At 44.0% G+C, this 17,146-nt stretch overlaps 1 protein-coding gene across 1 annotated transcript; it reads right to left on the reverse strand.

Moving 5' to 3' along the window:
• Positions 1-5,655: 5,655 nt before the first annotated feature.
• On the reverse strand, positions 5,656-16,020 carry LOC133060517 (caspase-10-like). Its single transcript, XM_061147984.1, has 4 exons — positions 15,674-16,020; positions 14,016-14,109; positions 11,713-11,844; positions 5,656-5,793 (listed from the first exon to the last, which is right to left on the reverse strand). Exons 1-4 carry the CDS (start codon positions 16,018-16,020, stop codon positions 5,656-5,658), a joined length of 711 nt encoding a protein of 236 aa, XP_061003967.1.
• Positions 16,021-17,146: the final 1,126 nt, after the last annotated feature.

Below are 17,146 nucleotides of genomic sequence, written 5' to 3' on the forward strand. Positions count from 1 at the left end.
TCTTGACCTACAGGATAAAATTGGTTAGTTAAGAGACAGACTGTAAGTATGCTGGATATAAATGTGGGGTTAAATACCAGGAGAAACAGCTTTAAATGTCCCAAGCAGTACCGTAGGGAGAAGAACCAAGAAATGGGGAGCTTTGGGATCTCCCACTGGTAAACAAATGTCTCCTTGGCTACCAGCCACTTCCTTGCATCCAAATAGAAAAGTCAGGCTTCCTGTCAACTGTTGGTAGTCTGTCTGTTCCCACACATCACAGTTTCCCAGACTGAAAAAGAACATGTGCAGTGAAACTCAGATACAAAGAAGTCCTTGATATTACACTAAAATCACTGATCTCTAACCAAGCCTCATTCCAGAACTTTCCCGAAAGAGTCTGGGCTTCCATAGCTAAAGCATCAGCTAGGCCGTTGAGGTGCTGTCTCTCAGAGTAGCCTGGCTTCCTCATGAATGGCACCATGTTGCCCACTTCAGCCATTCATGTATGACTTCAACAATTTCTTTCCTATTCCCCATTTACTTATTCTTTTATTTATCTAATTTTTAACTTATTCTCTTTCTTTACTTAAATAAAATTTGACCCAAATGAACATTAAAAGGAAATTTTATGTCACTACTGTAAATGTAGAAGCTTTGCATTTGCTACAGAAAAGGAGCTGTAAAAATAAATAAAATTAAAATGTGACACTGTTTACTAACCTCTAGTTAGATACCATTGCCTAGTTTTTTTCCTTGATTAAAAAGAGAAATTAGGGAGTTCCCTGGAGGTCCAGGGGTTAAGACACCACGCTTCCAGAAAAGGGAGCACAGTGTCGATATCTGGTCAGGGAAGTTCCGCATGCAGTGTATGCCACAAAAAGGGGAAGGGAAAAAAAAAAGCAAATTTTGAGACAAAATAGATAGATTGGCAGTGACAGTGGGTTTTTGGTTTTTTGTTTGTTTGTTTGTTTGTTTTTAATTTTTGACTGCACTGGGTCTTCATTGCAGAGCTCTGTGCACAGGCTTAGTTGCCCTGAAGCATGAGGAACCTTAATTTACCCAGCAGGGATTGAACCCTTGCCCCCTCCATTGGAAGGCAGATTCTTAACCACTGGACCACCTGGGAAGTCCCAATAATGGATTTTTTCCTCTAATGATGTAAGAGAACTGTAAAGAGAATAACTTTCCACTTTGGGGTCCCCTGGTGTTTAATGCATGACTATGCTCCATCCAGTATCACCGGTGCTTCCTCCTCTGAGGTTGGGGCCCACACGTAGGTGACTAGTTCCTACAAGAAGTTGGCTAAACACTGCCCTTCTCCATGCATACCCAGCCTGCTGGTAACTAGAGTGGACTAATAACCAAAGACAAGGTGGTGGTGTTCAGTTGCTCTGCCGTGTTTCATTCTGTGTGACCCCACGGACTGCAACATGCCAGGCATCCCTGTCCTTCACTATTTTCCACAGTTTGCTCAAACTCATGTCCAGTGAGTCAGTGATGCCATCCAACCATCTCGTCCTCTGTCATCCCCTTCTCCTTCTGCCTTCAATCTTTCTCAGCATCAGGGTCTTTTCCAACATGTCGGCTGTTTGCATCAGGTGGCAAAAATATTGGAGCTTCAGCTTGAGCATCAGTCCTTCCAATGAATATTCAAGGTTGATTTCCTTTAGGATTGACTGCTTTGATCTCCTTGCTGACCAAGGGATTCTCAAGAGTCTTCTCCAACACCACAGTTCAAAGGCATGAGTTCTTCAGCACTCAGTCTATTTTATTGTCCAGCTCTCACATCTGTACATGACTACTGGAAAAATCAGTTTTGATTATACAGACCTTTGTCGGCAAAGAGAGTGTGAGTGGGTCCCAATTAGCACCAACTCTGGACAGGGCATCTGTGTCAGGACTGAGCTCTGCAGTGGCGGCCGCCACTTCTCTTCCCCTGAAACTCTGTCTGGAAATTTCAGGCTCGCATCCACGTTCCCGAAGTTCAAGTGGCCAGCTGTGCACAGTCTGCGTAGGTCCAACCCCACACAGTCTGAACGTGGACATAGCTCAGGGGCAGTGCCTAGAAGGAAGGACAAATGATGGTTCATTGAAAGCCAATGTCAGCACCTCTGGCCTGACCTCCCTCTACTGACACCTTAGCCTGCAGCCCTCACTCCCCGGGGAAGGATCTAAATCTGCTGGGTCAGCCACCAGGGTCAGCCTCCCAGAGGCAGGCAGCCTAGCCTTTCACTATGTAGAAAGCGGCTGGGTGAGCTTTGAACTTTGGAATCAGACGGATCAGCAATCAACTTGGCCTGTCGCTGAGGACCTGGACACCTTTCTTTGCTTCCCAGGCTGGGTCTTTTCATGTGGGAAATAGAGATGAAAATGACATCTGATAAGGTGGCCCTGCAGAGTGGTGCTCATGGATATTACCTTACAAGTGCTCCATAAACGCGCGTTCCCTCAAGCAACCTACTCTCTGCGGCTGTGGGGCTGGGGAGGGGAGGCAGGAATCGAGGCACAGATCACACCGCACACAGTGAGAGCCAGCTGCCGGGTTCACCGAGACTCAAACCCTTCCGCTCTGGCCCTCGGGACACCGCGGCTCCCTACCCCGCACACTGCCTGCCCTTCTCCTAGACTGCTCGCTTCTTACTGCCTGGCACGGGGAGTTGTTATTTACTAATTATTTTAGTTACTGCTTGGACAAATACAACCCTGACCCCTCACCAAGATACAGAAACAAAATAAAAAAGCAGTGATTTTATCACTGTATTTAGTTACTTAAAGCACCAATGAAAAAGTGAAAACCTCTCCTGTGGCCTTTTCGATGCCACCTTGAGAGGTCACCACTGATAACATCTTGATTCTTTTAGTCTTTTTTTTCTTTGCTTGTAAAGTCATCGTGATTCTTGTTATGCTACTTGCTAGCTGTGTGACCTTGGGCAATGACTGAACAACTTGATGCTTCAGTTTCCTGATTCATAGAATAGAGATATTAACAACCTTTGTTGGCTCAGACAGTAAAGAATCCACCTGTAATGCAGGAGACCTGGGTTCGATCCCTGGGCTGGGAAGATCCCCTGGAGGATGGCGTGACATCCCACTCCACTATTCTTGCCTGGAGAATACCCGTGGATGGAGGAGCCTGGCAGACTACAGTTCATGGGGTCACAAAGAGTTGGACACGAATGAACAATTAAGCATATACAAATACTTGCAAAATGTTTAGAACAGCTCCTGGCACTCAGAGTAAACACATAATACTTGTGAATAATAATTATTATTAGCATCTATGTGCATAATATGTCACATATACCATTTTGTTTACAGAAGCTGGATCAGTATATCATGCCAGAAGCAAACAGTCTTTTTGCCTCTCAGTTCAAATCCGTTCTTATTAGCCTGGCTTGATGATTCTGTAGCTACATCATGTAAAATACCTTTGCCAGCCGGCACACTCTTAGACTTTGTAGGTAGAGGGCGCTGGACGGACAGGGCAAGCGAAAGCAGAGAAGGAGAAACTTCTCTTCCTGGTGGGGCAGCTCCTCTTCCCCCGTCAGGCACGGCTGCTGGAGGCTTGCAGAGGACCTGCGGGACCTGAGACCTGGGTGGGCACCCCGTGGGCAGCCCCCTGCTTGCCAGCCCCGCTTGCCAACTGTAGACAAGCTCTGGCTCGTGACACACACACCCCCCTCCACCCCTCTATCCACTCCCAGGAAGTTCTCTATCATCCGTGGACACAGCACATCTTCTTCAACCAGTTCTGATTCCCATCCTTCGGGTCATGGGGAGGAGTCTTCCCAATTTCTTCCCTCCTTGGGTACTCACCCTCAGCCCTGGAGACATTTTACCTTGAGCAGCTAACCTTTTCAACTAGTTAATCATTCTTCCTATTACATTTTCCCTTTCAAATTAAATTACAGATGTGGTTTCCATTTCTGACTGGACTGTAATATATAATGTATATATTATATGCATATTTGTATGATATGTGTATAATATATACGTGTATATGCATGCGAGCTCAGTCATGTCCGACTCTGCAACCCCATGGACTGTAGCCCGCCAGGCTCCTCTGTCCATGGGAATCTCCAGGCAAGAAAACTGCAGTAGGTTGCCATTTCCTCCTCCAGTGGATCTTCCTGACTCACTTTAATGTGGGATTAAACCCGTATCTCCTGCATTGGCAGGCAGGTGAGTTCTTTACCACTGTGCCGCTGAGGAAGCCCATATATATTTGTATATGTATTAACATATATTAATATTTAGTTGGGGCTTCCCAGGAAAAGGAAATGGCAACCCACTCCAGTATTCTTGCTGGGAAATCCCATGGACAGAGGGGCTTGGCAGGGCTACAGTCCATGGGGTCACAAAGAGTCGGACACAACTGAGTGACCAAACAACAATATTCAGTTGGGGGCTATAATCATGCATATTACAGCTTGCTTTCTTTTTACTTACCAACATATAATGGGCATCATTCCAGGTCTGTAGGTAGAATCGCAATTCATTCTTTTAATTCATACCTGGCACGTCATTGCATACTTGTAAAATTTACTTAGCCATTCCTCTCTGTAAGGAATAATTTCCAACTTGAGTTTATGGGTAGTTTCCAATTTGGGCTACTATACACAGTGCAGTAATGAACATGTTTTTTTGGTGAACATGACTGTTTCTGAGGAAAATTCTTGGAAGAGTAATGAATCACTCTGTCCTAGAATTATGCAACTTTTGAAAGATGTGGTGAAGTTATTCTTCCTAACAGGTTAAAATTCCTCCTCAGTACATGTGTCCCTAAAGTACGTTTAGCTTTGCAAATTTTGTTAGAGATTTTCATCCTTAGTTACTTATGTACTAAAAATTAAAAAAAGAAATAGGACTTTTAAAAGGATGTTTATGATGAAAGGAAAGAGATAAACACATACACATGTGTAACAAAAGTAGGAACAATAAGAGAGAATAGAAAAGAGATGAGTTGAGAATTCTAAACTCTATGGCTTCAAAATAGAAAAGCGCTACTTGCTGCAAGGGAGTCGCAGCAAGTCCATGGGATTTCCCTGGCAAGGGCCAGGATGACATCTTGCTTGAGGACATGCTAGCTCTCAAGTGCCTTGGTCTTTGGGCAGGACTATTAAATACTGCCCTGCCTGTACCCTGGGAGGCCAGGCATCAGAGTGCTGCAGCAAAAAACAGAAATGAATGAACGGCCTTTGGTATACACCAGCCAAACAGGCCTATAAGAGTTAAACAATCTTGGTTATTCTTTAGCTGTTGCTACTAACAAACACTTGTAGCTAGACTTGTCCTTCACAAAGCTAAACAAAGCTAATCAAAACTAATTACTCTGACTTCATATGAGTTGTACTCTGAACCTGGCATTCTTCCCCCCATACTTTTTTGTACCATTCTACGTTTCAGAAAGAAGGTCATGGGCGGATAACTTCAGGGACACCAGATCCCAGTGCTGAGTTGCCTGAGGCCAGCTGTGGCCGTTTTGAAAATTTGAAAAAGAAAGAAAGAAAAAATACAAGACCTTCATGAGGCTATGAAACCTCTCCCTTCTCCGGAGAGAGGAGGGGCATACCTCTTGAGGCGTTAAGTCTCCTGTGTTTCCCTTTTGCCTGGTGAAAATAATAAGGCTACTCTTCTGTTTCCTCCCAACTGTCTCTGCATTTCTGTTTGGAATCACTGGGCAAACAGCCGAGATTCTGGCAACAAGGCGCAGGGAGACCTGGAAGGGGCGGTTGTTGTGATCTGAGAGCCTGTCCAGTGCTCCCATATGTGTTCTCGTCTAGCCGCTGAATTATTGTCATCAGAAACTTCCTATTGAACACAAAGAGCAAGCAATGGGGGTGGCTTTGTCACCCGCAGGGATGTTAGACCTAAGGAGCCAGTGCTAGAGCCTGAGAAGATTGAATCCACCTCACTCTTCTACAGACGGCTGTGCTTCCAGTTACTGGCAGGATGAATCACGTTTCCTATAAATATCAGAACAGTCCATTTTCATATTCTATCTTTAACCTGGGTGAAGTCATTTCTCACAGGCTTGAAACTGTGGATTAAATCGTCTTGTCCTAGACCATTTCAGGGTGATAATGCAAGTGGAAAGGCCAGACTTCCATTTCCAAGAACAGAGTTGTTGTTATTGTTGTTTAGTCGCTAAGTCATAATGACTCTGCAACTGTAGCCCACCAGGCTCTTCTGTCCATGGGATTTCCCAGACGAGAATACTGGAGTGGGTTGCCATGTCCATCTCCAGGGGATCTTTCCGACTCAGGTATCAGATCTGAGTCTCCTGCATTGTCAGGCATTGGCTAGCGGATTCTTTACCACTGAGCTACCAGGGAAGCTCCCAAGAAACAAGATAGGATGTAAATTATCCAATGCAGGCTTCTGTCCTTCAGGAAATATTTTCACAAGAGCAGTGTGTTGCACTCAGGAAGGTCAGGATCATAGACTTGGAGCTCAACTGAATAGAGATGAAATCTGGTCCTTCCTACTTTCTAGCAGTGTGACCTTGTTTATTGCTTAGCATCTCTGAGCCTTGATTTTCTGATCTATAAAATGGGAACAGTAACACCTCTCTATCACTGTTACAGAGTCCTCATTTTTAGCCTCAGCAAGTGGCTAGACCCAAGGCCTGGTGTTGCTAATTTGGCAGCAGCAAGAAGCCCCTAGCCAAAACAAACTCACTGTCTCCTGGCAGGGTGGCCGGATCTGGAGTGCTAGGAAGGCATAAGTGAGGATGGGGTGGGGAATGGTGAGGATTCTTTCAAATGATGGAATAAGCAGCAATGCAGGGTGATCAGAAATAGTACTGAGCTTCTGATTGTGCATTTGGGGGCTGGAGAAATATCAGCAGCCATGGGTGGGAGTGGGGAGTCACAGACGTAGAAAATTAGGTCTGCATTTGAACCCCTTGGCTTATGCTAATTTATCAGAACAGGCTTGGGGCACTCAGAGGCATCCCAAGGGAGTTTCACATCTGCAGACATCCTGTTCCAGGCTATATATCAGAGTGGTTACTTTGCCACAGGATGGCTCAGGACAATAAAAAGTGAGCCAGCAAAATTATCTCTGCCTTGGCAATGTCAATTATATCACCACCCCAGAAGCAACTACCACTGAAACTGTAGCAGGTACTGGTTCCATGTATTTCTGTATCCCTTTTCAGATATATCTATATATATAGAGAGAGATAGAGAGATATATGGCACATACCATGTCCCAGTTTGCGGTTCATTCTTTAGTTTTTCAACATTGTTTTGATGTGTTTAAAATAGTCTGGAGAAGAGAGTGTTTCTGCTTAGATAAATTCACAAATGATAGATCTAGAGTGGGTTAGTAAAGAAAAGGTAAGGCTTTTTAAGAAATAGCTCTGACCTTTCAGTTTGAGAGCATAGAAAATTCTTCCACAAAATTTTGGGCTTAAGGGAACACTGAGCTAACTCTGTGACATTTTTCATTTTCCTTTGCATATATTAGGGCTTTGGGGCATCTGGAAGGAGCCGAGGGTAGGCAGAAAAGGGGCGGACTGGGGACCAGGGGCAGACACGCTAAACATCACAAAAATAATAAATCCTAACCTGGCCTTTCAAGTCATTCCAAAGAAGCAGCAGGAGAAGAGAACAGTTTATATTCATACATATGATTTACGGCCCCAGATTTTACTGTGGCCCAATGCAAACATTGGACAGATCTGAGGATGGGAAGACAGATATGATGTGGAGTCAAGAGGGATGCAGGGGGTGCCGGCAGTGCTCTTCACAGGTCTCCTCTCACCCTTTTTAATCCCCCTGGGCTCCCCACCTTGCCCCCTACCTTCCCCTACCCCCGTGAGCTTGCCGGCTGAGAGGGGATGCTTCTAAAAGTTCACACCTTTATGCCAGGGGCTATGTTAGGGACTGCCCTCTACTTGGAAGTTTTAAGTTCCCCCACCTGGGGCAGCTCTTAGCCAAGGATGGGGGGCCAAGAGAAGATGAAAGCCTGGCTCCCTGGCCCCTGGTACAGTGGGACTCTATGGATGATTTCCAGTCGAGAGTTCTCCATCCAGACCAGGCTGAGATAACAGAGGCATGGCCTGTTTTACCTGCCTCCTCCTCTTCCCTATCCTGCTCCCCGCTTCCCGCTGGTGTCTCAGAGAGCACTTTCTGAGCAAACCTCTGGCACAAGAATCCTCCACTCAGAGTTTACTTCTGAGCCTCCTACAGAAGATAGGCTTTGGCGGTGGCAGGGGTGGGGGGTGGGGGTCAGTTTTGGTTTTGTTTTGAAGGAAGGAGAAATTACAGCATGTTTTGTATCCTGAGGGGGATGATCTGGGAAGAGTTGGGGGTAATGGAGATAGGAGGGAAGGCTGTGGAGGCAACAGCTTTGAGTAAGCAGGAAGGCGCAGTCCCTATATAAGTCATTAACTCTTGGGAGTAACAAAGGCAGCTCACCCTTTCTTGACTGGAGAGAAATCAGCAAAGGAGGCTTAATGTGCAGGAGGGCAGGGAGACTTGGTGGTAGAAGGTAGAAGTCTCTTCTGATCACTTTCCTTAAATTAATGAGACCATCACATGAGCGTGAGGGACGTGAGGATGATAGAGGTCTGAGCAGACCAAAGAAGGTGTAAAATAATCTGAGAAAGCAAAAGCCTGTCAGAACTAGGGACGCGTCACAGGATTTCCAGGAGACACTGAACATCTATTTGAGGTTTGTAGTCATTGGCTTTAAATGAGACCAGGTCTGCAATGTTGTCTTTTTACACCAGCCACAGCCAAGAATTTTAGGACAAACATGGAGTGAACAGACTTATGGGATCAACCAGACTTTGGATTCTAGAGTTTAGTTTCTGAAGGCAAGGGTGTTGAGGGTTGGTGCAAGAGAGTGAATTTAATGATGACACACGGAAAAAGAGGGAGAGAGGGAGTGAGGGGCAATGCTGACATTGGGAAGATGGCAGGCAGGGCCAGTGGGTTGACTGGAGGTCCTGGTAGCATTGAAGACAGCTGGAGGGAGGGTCCCAGAGGAAGTGAGACCAAACGACTGAATGTGGTTGTCAGAGAGCGGCACACTTGAAATCGAGACTTGGGTGGAAGTGCAGATATTGGTAAAGACAAAATATTGTGGATTCGTGATTGAAAGGGCATGGAGGTGAGGCTCACTTAAAGGAAATAGGGAAGATCAAGGACAAATGCAGTGTGAGATAAAGGGAAAGAGCATGCCAAAATGAAATATAAGTGAATGAACTCTCCCTTTTTGTGTGTTCTTGTATTTCCCAAATATTCCACAATGAACATATGTCACTATATAAGCGGGAAAAAGTTATTAAGTAAAATCAAAGATACTACTTGGAAGTAAACAGGGAAAATTTTTCTTTATTTATTGGTAAGGCAATTACTACTATTTACAAGTGGCTGGTTCACAAAGTTCACAGAGTTATTCCCAGTCAAGAATTGTACCAATATTTCCAGGCATCTTAAACAAACATTTTAAATGAGACCAAATGAGAGATGTGAGTTTCACAGTGTTGAGTATATACTTTATTTTAAGAAATGCCTATTGTAAAATGCACCTATATTTGTATTTGTTGTATTTGCATTTGCAGTAAGAAACCCTGAAATCATCTATGGGATAAAGAGGAGAGAGAATGGAACATTCAGTGGGCAGAAATGGGAGCAAGACTCTTCTTGAATACTTTTTCATATTTTCTTATCTTTGAACAATGTAAAGATAGCACCTGTTCAAAAATACATTTAAACAGTAAATTTTAATACAATCTAAAATTGTTAATAGAAAAACTTCCTTTTAAAATTTTGTATATGCAAAAGTTGTGTTAAATACAATGTTTATATTGCCAAATGGGTCTTTTTTTAAACAGGAAATTCCCTTGGTGTTTTTTAAAAAGGGTTCTACTTTCAGAAATTTGGTTTCTGCTTAAAGATATAAATGTGTCACTTTTACCACATCTTTAAGGGCAAACGTCAGACTTTGGACAAGGCTCAGATCCTGCCAGGAAAAAAGTTAAAAGAAAAACAACTTATTACATACAACATCTCACCAGAGGTATCGAGTTGAGAGGGTGCATTGGAGCAGGTTTCATACAGATTAACCACTGGCCCTGACAATAAACCTGAGAATTCCGAGCCATGGACCCTAATCTATAGTCAGGGACCAACCCTGAGGGCCCTGGCCGAGAGAGATGCTGTGTGCATCTGTGCTGTGTGCTGTGTGCTGGCTGTGTGCAGATTTCAGCCTAATTCAGGCCACATCTGGAGGCAGTCTTCCTATTTATATGTTTTCAGGTGAAAGAAGCAACCAATTTTCTTCTTTGCTTTAGTTGGTTTGAGGTGGGTGTGCTGCATCTGAAATGTCCTGACCCCAACATGGAATTTAATACAAGACTGTAAGTTTTCTGCTCCCAGAGCACCTGAATATGTCTGTCTTCACACTGGGCTGTCATCTCCCAAAGAGCCAATCCCGTTCACGGCCCAAGAGAAGCAGCTCCTGCACAAACACCTTCCTCACACTAAAGCAAGAAATGTATGTGTGGCATGGACCAGATTTTAGGGGAGGACAGAGAGAGGGGCAGTGAACCACCTTCTCATCATCAACCAACATTCAAAACAAGACTGTGCAAAGGAGACACAGAATTATAACAATAGGTGGGCATATACAAGGGAAACTGAAGCTCAGTCAAAGCCATGGACAGTGGTTCTGAGCTAAAAGGAATCTTAAAATATACCCGGTCCCACCTTTTATTTCACAGATGCCCAAATTGAGGCCAATCTCTTTTTTCTCAGGGTGCATGATTAAATTCAAGACTACAATCCAAGGCTTCAATAAAGAAAGCTTCTACTATTTAGGCTTATCAGAAAGAAAAAAAAGACAGAATCTGTGTTAGAAAACAGGGCACGTTTTATTACTATAATGAACTGCCACTGATTTCTATGATGCCTGGGAGGTTGAAAGCGATGGCCAAAGGGTCTTTCAAGTCTAAGAACCAATCAAAACTCTCTTCCATGGTCACTGTTTTTACTGTGGTGCAAGGAACACTGCTTTTTTACATAGTGGGAAAGCAGCCTGAAGCATCCGTTTTTTAATTTTGTTTCTGGAAAAGAAAAAAAATAAAATAAAATTCTTCTCTGATAGTAATTTTTGAGAATATGAAAATTTTTATGACTTTCTAACAAACGTATTCCTAGCAATGTGTATTGAATGCTTACTCTGTGCCAGACATGCATTTTTAAGGAATTACATCATTTAATCCTCAAAAAAAAAAAAATCACAAAGCAGGTACAATTATTGTCTTCACTTTACAGATGGGAAAAGTGAGACATAGAGGAGCTGAGGAAAGGGCCTCTGAACCATTAATAAGTGGAATTCTGGCAATCTGACTCCACGCATTCCACTTTTAATTCCTGTGCCATTCTGCCTCCTATTTTATGTCATTTCATTCAAAACCATTTCTGTTATTCTCATTTCTATTTAAGAATCAGAAGAAGACATTTGTCTAAAACCACTTTCTCCCACTAGAATATAAGTGCCAAGAGGGTAGGAGCTTTGCTCTATACCTTGCTGTAGCTCCAACTTCTAAAACTGTGCCTAGTACAAAGTATGCATTCAATAAACATGTGTTGAATGACCAAATAGATTTCAAGAGAATATTATCAGAGTGATGAGTAAACATCATACATGGCCAATTGATTTAAGAATTCCCATGGTCTGGTGCAAACAAGCAAGCAAGCATAAGCTAATTACCTCTCTTTTGTATTTATCTAACTTTTCCATAAGCTTTGGCACAATATGTTGGCAGAGATTCTCCAGTAATGTCACATTGTCTTCACCTATTTTAGCTTTTTTCTCCAGATATGTCAAGAAACTTCTAGAGGTCTGCAAGAGAATCAATGAAGTCACTTTTACTTGCCCACTGATTATCCATGGCATTAATAAATAAGGCAGAGTATATATCCAGGAGGACCTAAATAGTATGGGGAAAGAGACAGCATAGAAATTGTAAATCTCTATACAATCTATATCAGTGTGTGTATGTGTGTTAGTCACTCAGGCATGTCCAACTCTTCGGGACCCCGTGGACTGTAACCCGCCAGGCTCCTGCCCACGGCACTTCCCAGGCAAGAATACTGGAGTGGGGTGCCATTTCCTCCCTAGGGGATCTCCTGACCCAGGGACACCACATACCAAATAGACACAGCTCACTAACTACTCAGAAACAATTTGATGAGTAGATGCTATTATTATCCCCATTTTAAAGATGATATAACTGAGGCACAGAGAAGTTCAGTAACTTGTCCAAGGTCACAGAGCCAGTAAGTGGCAGAGCACGAATTATGCAATGCTTTGTGGCTCTAATAATGAGTAAGACTCATTCCCCATTCCCGAGGATCCCACAACCCATCTTTGGGATAAAGACTGAAGAGAGAAACAGTGGAAAGTCACAAGAGGCTAAAATCCCTGAGGGCCCTGAAAAGGTGGTGGGCTGGGGGGGTGGGGGTGGGGGGGGCGGAAAGGACTCAAAGAGTATAGCTAGCCAAAATAGAGAATTAAACTGCAGACTAGTTAACCTATAGGTCTGACACCAGGAAACATGTTTAATGGATTATGAAACATGGTCCTTGTTATACCTACCACATGTAAAACAGCTTCCCACTCCTCAGTGATTTTTCTTTAAAAAAAGAAGTTATTGGGATGTCCCTGGCAGTCCCAGGGAAGAGTGGTTAAGACTTTTTGCTCCCAAGGCAGGGAGCAAGGATTTGATCTCTGGTCAGGGGAACTAAGATCCCACATGCTACACAGCACAGCCAAAAAGTTTAAAAAAAGAGAGAGAAGAAAATATTTGTCAATAATACCAGTTAGTCTGGAAAGAATGTGATATGGGAGGGCTACACTCAGCCTTTTTGCATGGGTGATGTGCTCATTTCTGAGTTGGACAGGGGATGCATGGCTGCTCACTTGGTTCTACATTTTATAACTTCCATACATTTTACACATCTTTTTTTGGTATTATCAAATATTATATAACTTAAAACCTAAAGAAAATAACAGTTGAATAACAAAATTAATGTTATAGGGTAAAATTTGAAAATTGGCCCCTTCCCAAATTAAATAACTGGCTTGTCACAAGCTGTTAGAAACTCAAAAAACAAAAAGTTCTGTGGCCTGGAAGAGATATGGGCAGCTACTTTCCAGCCCTTGATTGTGATCAACCTAACAAGAATATCAGCAGACAGCATTATGTTAATATTTTTAAAATTACTATTGGTTCCAAGCTCCTGTACAACCCTGTGGAAAGGACACCCTCAAACATTCGTCTCATTTGATTTTCACAAAACTCTTCATGGAAGACACTGCAGAATCCACTGAAGAGGATAGTCTCCCTCAAAAACCTCAACAAATGGAGGTGATGAACAACTGAATTCCACTCTGCCATTAGCTACCAGCTCCTCATTCCTTCGTGGTGCCCTGCACAGTTCTGTATCATAAGACCCAGTGAATGCCCATAGCAGTCAATCATTTACTGCATGGTTACCATGTGCAAAGGGCTTCGCTGATGGCATAGTGCTAAAGCATCTGCCTACAATGTAGGAGACAACATTCGATCCCTGGTTTGGGAAGATCCCCTGGAGGAGGGCATGACAACACACTCTAGTTTTCTTCCCTAGAGAATCCCATGGACAGAGGAGCCTGGCGGGCTAGAGTTCAAAGACTGACAAAGAGTTGGCCATAACTGAAGGGACTCAGCATGCACACACGTACTATGTGCGAAATACAGGCCCCAGCTAACAGTTTATGTACCTTATTTCATCTATTCCTCTTCACTGTCCTGGAAGGAAGTAGTATAATTGTCTATAACAGGCTGTATTAGAAAATGGAGGGAGACTCAGAAACATTCAGTCACTTGCCCCACATTCAGGAGTTAGTCTGGACCTAGACTCCAGGCACATCACAATCCATATTTCTAACCCTTGTTCCCTTTCCAACATCTTTCCAAGCACTGCTTAAGGTGGTGTTCACAAAGATCCCATCGGGTATGGCTCACTCACCATCTGGACATTTGGAACTGACCCCCTCAGAAGGAAGATCATGCTCTTTAGGTCCTCTGAGGTGATGCCTTCTGACAGTTCGTAGAGCAGGTTTCTAAGACATAGAGCAAAGAGACAAATTAAAGCCTCACACTTGCAGGACAGGCAGAAAATGGAGAGCTTTTATCAAACATTATCTCTCATTTGAATAACCACAGCCCTGTGAGTAGACAACTGTTAATCTCATTTTATAGATTTAAAAACAAAAACTTGTCGTATTTCAATTTGACCTATTCCACTATGAGCCTTGTTAATAACGGTGAGCCTTGTTGATCCCAGGTCTTCTGATTCCAGGTCCAGTGCTGTTTCAAATCCCACTAAGAAGGTATAAAACACCACTGTGGCATGCCCACCCTTCTCCAGACCCCATTCCAGAAATCAGGCTTACTTTATAGGCCCTCATCAGGGAGCACCCAATGCCAGTGAATATGAAGTTCACTTATAGAAAGGAAACTATCCCAGCTTCTGGAAAGCCATACACTCAACAATTGGAAAAACTGAATTTAGGAACTTCCCTGGCAGCCCAGTGTTGGGCACAGGTATAATCCCTGGTGGAGGAACTAAGAGCCTACATACTGGGCCATGTGGCCAAAAAAAAAAAAAAGAGAAAATGAACACTTCATTCACACATTAACCGCTCTGCATGCCCAACACCATTCCTCAGCTTTTTAACCAACAGAATGGAGTTAATAATTTCCAGAATTCTCTCACTGACCCAAGGGTCACTCAGGTTCTAGGAGTCAGTTCAAGTGTTCAGACCTGAAGCATTGTAATCGTCCAAGCTATAAAATAATATCACAGAGGCTCCTCCTTGTGAGGTTGCTTGATGTAGACACTATGTCAGTGGACAGTTTATGATGGTGTTGCCTCAGGTCTGTTGCCTTTGTTTTACCTCTTTGGGCAAAATGCCTATATTTTACCTGTCTGGGTTTCGCCCCGAATTGGGGAAATTGGACAAGGCATAAATGATGACCTCCCTACCCTAGAGACACATCTCCTTTTTCATTTTGTCAATTTGGCTCCAAGTGTGCTTCCCTGGTAACTCAGCGGGTAAAGAATCTTCCTGCAATGCGGGAGACCTGGGTTCAGTCCCTGAGTTGGGAAGATCCCTGGAAGAGGGCATGGCCACCTGCTCTTGTATTCTTGCATGGGGAATCCCCATGGACAAAGGAGCCTGGCGGGCTACGGTCCACGGGGACAAAAAGAGGCGGACATGACTGAGCAACTAAGCACATGCATTACTCTCTTTACGAACGGCAGACACACCAGTGACTCCCAGGAGGGAGGAGGCTGAGAGCACAGAGGTTGACAACGAGGAAGGCTGGAGGTGGGGCCTGCTGCCTGGAGCTGGGCCTCCTTCCTCAGTGAGAAGCAAAACAAAAGGAGGCCCCTCTCAGGCCCTGGCTGGGTTTCAAAGCTTTGTTGATCTCCCAGCCTCCCTTCTCATTATTAGCACCTGAAGCTGAGAAATCTCCTGGTTTAGAATCACCATACCATCCAAGGAGGTAGATAAGCGGGGAAAAAAAGCTTAAAATCAAATTCATTTTTCATCTTAAGATTAAAGATCTTAACCCCAGCCTCTCCCAGCCTGATGGCCCTGCCAGGTTGATCTTGATCACCTGAAGTGGGAGACCCTGCGGCGGGCGTGCAGCCAGCTCTGCACCTGCTCCTTGGTGTAGCCAATGTGCTGCAGCAGGACCTCCTGCTGAATGGTGTAGAGGAGCTCCGCTAGGAAGAAGGGGTCTTCCGCACTCAGCAGCTCCCGCTGCAGCAGGTACTCGAAAATATCCAAGGCTCTGCTGCACTTTTCCAGTTCTCTGGGGGTGATGTAGTCTTGGCAGAGAAACTTCAAGCCCTCCACGTCTCCATCCCCCAGGGCCAAGTTAATAATCAGAAGCTTCTTTCGAAAGTTCACTTGCCGGTTGTCATCTAAAGTGGAATTGAAACGCTGGCTTGGTGATGCCATGACCTTTCTGAAAGAGAGAAGGAGGTGGGGGCGGGGGGGGTCGCAGGTTAGAGAATGAGGACAACACAGCAGCCCAACTTCCCGGGCCCTCGCTCAGTTTAAACCTTCTCTGTTCCAGGCCTTAGACTTCTCCAGAAGTGCTGAAAGATGAAATTCACTGGGAGGTCACTTCAAAAACCTATAGCCCAGAAAACTTGATTCAAACAGTTAACCCTTTAGGAGGTCTGGAGAGAGCTTTCATTGGAACTCAGTTGACCCTGAGTTCTCCCAAATCAAAATGTCCCCACTGGGAGAGTTAGGTCTATTTGGTGGGAATTATTAGGACTTCAAGCCCAGGAGACAGCATCTCAGGTGACCCCGAGAGAACTGTTTGAGGAGGTAGGTGGGGGTTGGGGGGGTGTTGAGTGGGGAAGGAGCCAGGTTATATATTACTATATATATATTATATACATATAGGCTATATATATTATATATTATATAATAGAAGTCTGCAGCAAGGGACAGGTAATCTGAATATTAAAAGATTATTATTAATTAAGGAAAACCAGTTATTTCTCATTAAGGGATTTAGTGCCCTTCTATGTATAGGAAGATGCAAGCGTCTGGGTTCACTGAATTCATTCCTTTCATATGCATCTCAGCTATCTGGGGCCAAATCCTGCTTCTTACCTGTTCACATCCTTAATTCTTCATTCACCATAAGGGGTGGCAAACTTTCTCCTACACATTCCCCGACACACACCCACACATCCAGCTCCTCAGCACTTACTGGGGAAGCGGCTGATGGTTGCCAGATAGAGGTATTGTTCTATTTGGGCTCAGAAATTTACATTTGGAAGGTTGAAATCCCTGATGACTATGATATTGTTTCCTGGTATGGCAGGAAATATTAATATTTCATTTCACAATCCCTTTCCATAGTGGGAAATTAGACCATATTAGGAGACATTTCACGACCATCTTTTTTGTCCCACTGTGCTGGGAGGCTCATCCCAGATCAGGTGAAAATTCTTATTGATATGTCACTCCAGGTGTTAATTTCTGGATTAGGCCCATTGATAGATAATAAAAGATTCTCTGGATCCTCTATCTTCTAACCTATTAGGATCCAGGAGATATTTCCCTC

Source organism: Dama dama, chromosome 8 (genome assembly GCF_033118175.1).
Source record: "Dama dama isolate Ldn47 chromosome 8, ASM3311817v1, whole genome shotgun sequence".
Taxonomy (NCBI): Eukaryota; Metazoa; Chordata; class Mammalia; order Artiodactyla; family Cervidae; genus Dama; species Dama dama.